Below are 7,136 nucleotides of genomic sequence, written 5' to 3' on the forward strand. Positions count from 1 at the left end.
CCCCCCCAACAAAAAAACCAAAAACCAGAACAGCCCCTTTTTTTGGGAAGAGGGGGGAATCACTGGCACTCAGGTCTGTGCAGGCGCTAGGATGAGCTGGCAGAGTCCCAGGCCCAGAGGCAGACAGATCTGAAGCTGTTGGCTGAGGGCAGCCAGCGGAGGAGATGTTTCATTTTACAACTCCCCCAGGCAAAATTAGCATTGCTGCTTCCGCCAAGTAGGTGTGGGTGGCAACTGGAGCGCGTGGAGGTGTGAGGGACAGAGGGGACCTTGGGAGGCTGAGAGTGTGCCGAACACAGCAGCGGAGGCCCCCGTGCGGAGCGGCAGCTGGCTGGAACAAGGCCCCGGGCTGTGGGGCACGCCGTTCGGAAAGAGACGCCGGGTTCAAGCCAGACTGCAGGCACCGCTTCACTGGTGCAAAGCAGCCCCATTCCCAGGGAGTGCCAGGCAGCAGGGATTCCCCCCAATGGGGTTGGTACAGGGTGCTTCTCCTAGGCCAGGAGCAGGCAATTATTTTGGACAGAGAGCTGCTTGCTGAGTTTTGGCAAGCGATTGAGGGCCGCACGACAGGCAGCCCAGGGCAGATAAATATTAATTTTCTAAATTTTTTAGGGGCCCCACAGGCCGGGTAGAATGGCCTGACGAGCTGCATCCGGCCCTCGGGCCGCATTTTGCCCACCCCTGTCCTAGGTCTATGAAATCCTGGGACCTATTAGCCAACCTCTTCCTGGCCCTGGCATCTCCTGGACTGGGAAGGAGGCTCTGGTCAGGGGGAACCTAGAACTGCCTTCCTTTCACTTGTCCATGTCCTTGACTGAGCCGTTTCACTGGGCAGCATGCACTCAGGCCTTAAATACTTTGTGGAGGGGGAGCAGGCGGTGGCCAGAGCTCTCTACTCACCGTCCTTCCCTGGCACCCTGGGTATTAACCTGTCGCTTGCACTCTTGTTCCTGCTGTGCCACTTTTTGTCCCAAGCAATCCGTGGCTGTGCACATAGTGGTCTCCCTCTGGCCACTGAATGGGGCCTGCAGTTCCTGATGGGCCTGGGTCCACTTGTGGTGCAGCAAACAGGCCTGTTCTGTCCATGTCCCCACTACCTGACGGGAGCCGGGGCCCTGAAAGAAGGCTGTCTGGCAAGGAAACTCATAGCCAACTGACACCTGGCTGGGGGACCAGCTCCTTGTGGCTGTAGGCAGATAGGCAGTGACTGAGCATAGCCCACAGGCTGCTCCAGTCCCATCCCCCATAAAAACAAGACTGGGCAAGGCCCCTGTGTCCAAGCCTAGCCCAGCACTGATCCACTTCAAAGGGGCACTCCCAAGGGAGCTGCCAGCTCTGACCTCCCAAGCAGCCAGCATTTGATATTAGCAAGCACCGCTTCCACTGCTGGCACCAGCAGGCTCATAGGTTAGGTCTTACTAAGGGGCACTGTTATGTTAGCAATGCCAAGAATGCAAAGCCCCTTATTGACACAATGTGAGCTGGGAACAGAGGGAAGTAAATGCACTTAGAGTGCAAGGAGAAAAGGCCTCCCAAGCACCATGGTCCCTCCTGGCCCACCCATGCCCATTCCTCCCTGGGCCCACAGCCATTAGCTGCATTTCCATTTTCCCCTCTCCAGTCCTCCACCAGGGCTGCCCTCCCTGCTAGGCGCCTTCCTCCAGGCACTGCTACCTCACAGGGCAGGACAGTGGAGGACAGGGGCTCCTGCCAGGGAGTTATAAGATCACTGCAAACTAGTTATCAAATAAGGTTTGTCTGGAGGATAATAATGTGCATTATCTGAGATGTGAAATATCAGGCTCTCCTGGCCCATGGTGGGGAGGGGATAGGAAATGAAGAAACAGGCTGCACTGCCAGGCCTGGGGCTGCCTTAGACATTGTGCCCTTGGTGAGAATGTCACTAGATTTCCCAAAAATCAGGCTTCACATTTCTGTAATGTGACATTCCCTTGCCAGGATCCCAATGCACATGAAAAACCTGGGTACACATATACAGCAGCACAGAAGTGCAGCCACCTTTGTGGTGTGGGGGCAGCCTCCATATAACAGCAGGAAAGGGGTGGGTTTTGATCAGGGACACAGCTCAAAGGCCTACCCTGGGCTCCAGCATTGGGCTAGCAGGGGTAAGGCGTGGTAGTGTCTGGGGCCGACTGCACACAGGTGGGTGATGTCAGTGTTTTGTCTTGTTGCCCGTGGCACCATGCTCCAAGGACCAGGTACTAACTGCATCCACACCCTTCAGCATAAATCCAGGGCAAATGCCTCTAAACCCATAGCAAAATGCTTGTCCCCCTGGTGACAAGCAGGTCCATGCCTATGCCAGAGGGCTTTAGCTTTTGCAGCTCGCTCCGACAAATCCCCACAGAGAATGGCATCAAGCTCAATTTCTGCGTCTCTGGGTAAGCAAGGGCCATGCTAGATATGCTTATACACAAGTATTAAACCTCCCAAGAATTCACCAGCAGGAAAGGAGCTGCCTGGTACCACTTACTTTCCTTTATCTGTTTTTCCTTCACATGTCAGACATCTGATCCTGCCCAGAGTTTCCTCTTAATCCTGGCTTATGTGCCTTATCAGAGCAGTGGATTCCTTCTCCTCAGAACGACTTGTTACAGAAAGGAGCTTCTGCAAAGAGCAAACAGCCACCTGCCCACTGCACTTGCTGTCTGAAACACAAAGTATTCAGAGTTGCTAAGGACACAGATCTCCTGTTCTGGCAGAGCCTAAAGACACTGAGAGGCAATGAGGAGTAGGGTGCTTCAGCACCGAGAAGATTGTCTCTGACTGGCTCTGGTCCTTTTGCTTGCATTTCCTTTTAAGCAGTGGGCCATCCCAGGGCCAGTCTGAATGCTGGCCTGCTCACCCGGCTAGGGCAGTCCACCCACCTGCCTCACCTTTGATGCATCTGAAGTTGCATCCTAGGCAGGAGGCTGCCCATTTAATTGCCCTAATGCCAAGGGCAAATACATGGCTCCGAACCTCCCCTTATAACATGTCCCATGCGTCGCAGGTGGCATACACATCCACTAATACTCCCACAGCCCCTTGGCTGGGCCACACACAGCCTCACCCAGCCCAAGCTTGGCCACAGGCATCCTCAGACCTACTTGGGCCTCATGCCCCCCGCACTGGTGCTTCTTCCCATGCCCCGCACACTGGGGCCTCAACACCTGGCTCCCTCAGTGGGCTTCTACCCTGCCCTTCACTGGGCCTAATGTCCCTTGGGACTCAGACCTTGCTCAGTGGGCCTGAGCCCTGTCTCAACCCCCATTCAATTGGCCTGAACCCCATCTCAGGCCCCACTCAATGGGCCTTGGCCTTGTGCTTTTCTGTCAGGGTGTGCTCCCCTAGCCTTTCACCTCCACAGGGTCACCCACAAGGCAGTGGGGGCTGAGGCTTTCCGGCACCCCATCCTCACCTCTCACTAGGGAGGCATTGGTATGGCATTTCCTGGAGACTGCCCTGCTACCAGCAGCCCCACCACACCATCCTTCCCAGCAGGGTGTAATTTTAGGTCATTCCCCAGGACCAGGACCCTGCTCCATCCCCCCAGGTTCCCACCCTTGACCTCCCGGTGTTCTGGGAGCAGCAGCTCCAGCTGGGTGACCTGCCCCTGCAGCAACTACTAGCTCTGCTCTTGAGGCCCAGCCTTATACCCAGGCTCCCAGCATCTCCACCAATCAGGCAGCCTCCTGCTTAACATGTGACTGCCTGATGGGGTCTGCTCCCACCTGCAGGCTGCTTACTGCTTGCTCAGACCCCTTAAAGTGGCAGGTACAACCTGTGCTCTGCCGCACTCCTCCAAAGGCTCCTGCAAGCCTTCCAAAGCTTTGCTGGGACTTGGGGGCTGGCCTTGAGATTCCAGATGATGCTGTGGGGATGGCGCTCTTCACCCTGGTCTGAAGTGGCTGGGATGAACTGCTTTGATTCCCAGTGCCCAAGATGCAGGTTGACGGGTCAATAGCTTGCAACACCCCTGCTGATCTGTACATATGGAAATGGTTGGGATAGTCGGAGTTCAGTTTTGCAGTGAGCCATTTGCTCTGGTGGGATGCATTGAGGGTTCCCTTCAAAGTCCCTTCCAACTCTGGAACAGGATCCATTTTAACGCCGGATCCAGGCAACTCATTTGGTTGGCTCACTAGTTTATGCCTTTATTACGCAACAGTCAGGACAACTACTGATCTGGAGTCATTATGAGGGCCTAGAGCCCATTTTTGTCACTCCTAGAATTAAATAACTGATAGTAATGGGCACTTTCCTCTTGTATAAACAAGGGGCACGGGGAAGGTAAGAGGTGGTCTTGTTAAGTTTTCCTACTGTCAAGGCATCAGCTGTGACTGGTGTCTGCCTCTGCTTCCCTCTTAGACTTATTTCCACCACACCTTTCCTTGGGAGGATGCAGCCTCAAGACACAGGCGTTCAGTACAGGCGGTGGAACAACAACAGTCGTGATGAAGTCAGTGTGAACGTGTCCACTGCTGAGGCATCAGGATGTAGGAGGTGAGAACACCTGTAGCTCTGCTGTCTGACAGGCGTAGACTCACCGCACATACCGAACTTGTTCTGTATAAGCCCTAGTGTTTTCTTGCAGATGCCCCCTGTCCCCACCAGAGAGTGGGGGGCAGAAAAATGCTGCCGTGAATTGAAATTGCGGCATGACTTGGGGTGGGACGTACATGAATTGCTCAGACTGCAGTTGGACCTGCCATTGGGGATAGTGCTTCTATGTGAATGACAAGGGACTTGGGTGGTCAGCAAGGATGGGTGGGCAGGGCCTTGGTTTTCTGTTTTATCTTCAGGTGCCTTGCACTTTTCCTCCCTTTGGTAAGGACGCCCTGTTTCTCTCCCCAGGGTTTACAATAAGCTGTGCACAGGGAAAGTCGGCATCGCAGTTAAAGTGATCGGAGGAAACATCCTCTTCTGGATTGTTTTCATCATTGGCTACGTGACAGGTTACTATGTGCACAAGTGCAAGTAGAGCAGAACGCAGCCTGCAGAACCCCAGGCCTGGATCCCCCTGTGGCCTAATCCAAAATATCTCATTGCCACTCCCCAGCGCCCCACTTGCAAACATGCCTGGACGGAGCAGGAGCCTTCACCACATGTCCACACAAAGGTGAACTGTCACCAACAACTCCGGCTTTTTTCTGGCCTCTGCCCCATCTCCTGGCCCACACGCAGCCAAGTGCCACCATCCCTGTGGAGCGTAAGGATGGGGCTGGGCCACCAGCCACCTGGTAATGTGCCTGATTTCAGACTGTGAACTAAGGAGCCATCAGAGGTCCCTTGTCCCTCATGGGGGCTATCCCCAGCACATGCTTTCATCTCACAGTGGCTGCTCCAGGGCAGTGGTGCTGCTCCCTTGCTAGGCTTGAGGTCTCTTCCCAGTCCCCTGTTTGAGCCCACCCCTTACTCAGAGGCTCTGCTGGGGGGGCGAGTGCACTGGCTGGAGCTGGGGGATGCTGATCCTGTCCCTGAAACTTCCTTAAGTCCCATCAGCCCCCGTGGCCATAAAGCCTCCAGGCTGCTGCATATACCCCTGGAGGGCTGGGCTCATTAGGAGACAGTGGGATGGGAGCCTTAATTGTATTTGAATTGACACTCCACTGAATTTCCCTGCAAAGGAATTTACTGCTTTTTCCAGTCAGGGTTGTGGACACTGCTGCCTTTTCCCTCAGAAAGCTCTGCTGTGGCCCAGGGCTCAGACACAGCCAGCAATGCAAAGCTCTGTATTTCTTCCCCCTGCGACACAATCCAATCATTGTAAGAAATAAAAGCAGGTTGAAAGTTACCTGGCTCCCCCTGTCTGCGGTCAGGCTGGAATGCATGTACACCCCACGGAGAGGCTCATACTGGGGAGATCAGGGAAGCAGCCCACAGGTCTTACAGTGCTCTCCTGTCACTGCAAGTAGAGGAGGAAACTTTCTGCCTCTGACAAGTGTGTAGTGTCCCAAGCAGCATTCAGTTCCCAACACAGACCCACACCAGGCAGAGACTTGATCATGCTCCAGTGAGTCCCCATCAATGGTTCCACTGTCTGCTGGCTCAGTTAGGTCTGTTGAGGTCACACCTCTTCACACCCCAATTAGCATCTCTCAGCAGAAGCACCAACCCCCACCCCAGCATACCTGTGTTTGCAAAGGTTCAGATTACTTTGCTTGCCGGCGGTGGTTTTGCTACCCAAGTAGAAAACCCAGCTTGCTGGAGCAGCCACCTTCGTTAGGAACACGTTTTCATGTCAGCATCTGGTATTCCTGGCCCTAAAGTGCCCCTGCTGTTAATGGAGCCTTACAAATGCTTCTGGTACAAGCAGCTCACCCCTGCTCTGATACCAGCAGCTCACCCCTTTTACCCTGCCAGTCAAGCAGCTGTTACAGGCTGACCCCAGGTGCTTGAGGCCCCGTTAACAGATTTTAACGCTTTTCCCCCCCGACTACCGGGAGACTGAGCCTGGGTGCACATGTAAGGGAGAGCTTAGCATTGGTGTCTTAGGTGCTGTGGCCCTCCCTCCCCGTTTTTTCCTTCTTGTTCCAGGCTGTCACATTTACAACCAAACTTTTGTTTCCTTGACGTTTATTCCATTGGCATCCACATCATCCCTCCCCTTCCCCAGCCCCCCCTCAACAAATGTTGCCTTTTCTAAGATCCCCTTTGATCTCCCAGAAAAACTCGCCTCTCTGTGATGCAACAGAGCCCGGGCAAACAATGAAGCCTTTTTAACCAGCTGCTTTCAAGGGTGGGGATTCAAAGTTAAGCCCAGATCTGGGCCACAGAGGACTGCCTGGCAGAGACAGCATTTTTTTGAAATCTTGTTAGCAGCGCAGGATGTCCGTGTGTGAAAGACAGGGCAACCGTTAAGTGGAGTTGGCTAAACGGAGCCAGGGAACCATCAAGTACATCAACACAGGGCTTCTCATCAGCTCTTAAGTCATTGCTTTGTTGAAGAACCCAAGCAATCCCAAAAAACCCAATGCTGGGATTCCAGGGCAATGAAAACTGGCCATGAGGAGTGCAAAGGCTCTGGTCGCTGCATTGATGCACCCATTTAGGGCCTACACCCATTGCCCGGACCTCCAAATGGTACCTTGAAGCAGCTCTCCTATCAGCTCCCCACAGGCCTGACCCCCTCA

General features: G+C 54.2%; 1 protein-coding gene across 2 annotated transcripts in view; it reads left to right on the forward strand.

Annotated features, from left to right (window-relative positions):
• Positions 1-5,797, forward strand: part of SMIM1 (small integral membrane protein 1 (Vel blood group)) — a 6,084-nt gene extending 287 nt beyond the window's left edge. Inside the window, exons 2-4 of one of the 2 annotated variants that reach the window (XM_025212192.1) lie at positions 2,527-2,681; positions 4,372-4,506; positions 4,858-5,797. In XM_025212192.1, coding sequence (XP_025067977.1) covers positions 4,403-4,506; positions 4,858-4,984 — 231 coding nt within the window. In that variant the 5' untranslated portion in view covers positions 2,527-2,681; positions 4,372-4,402 and the 3' untranslated portion in view covers positions 4,985-5,797. The remainder of the gene's footprint in view (positions 1-2,526; positions 2,682-4,371; positions 4,507-4,857) is intronic. The other variant, XM_006016222.2, reaches the window with a different exon arrangement.
• The last annotated feature ends 1,339 nt before the right edge of the window (positions 5,798-7,136 follow it).

Source organism: Alligator sinensis, unplaced genomic scaffold (assembly GCF_000455745.1).
Source record: "Alligator sinensis unplaced genomic scaffold, ASM45574v1 scaffold366_1, whole genome shotgun sequence".
In the NCBI taxonomy this organism is placed as follows: Eukaryota; Metazoa; Chordata; order Crocodylia; family Alligatoridae; genus Alligator; species Alligator sinensis.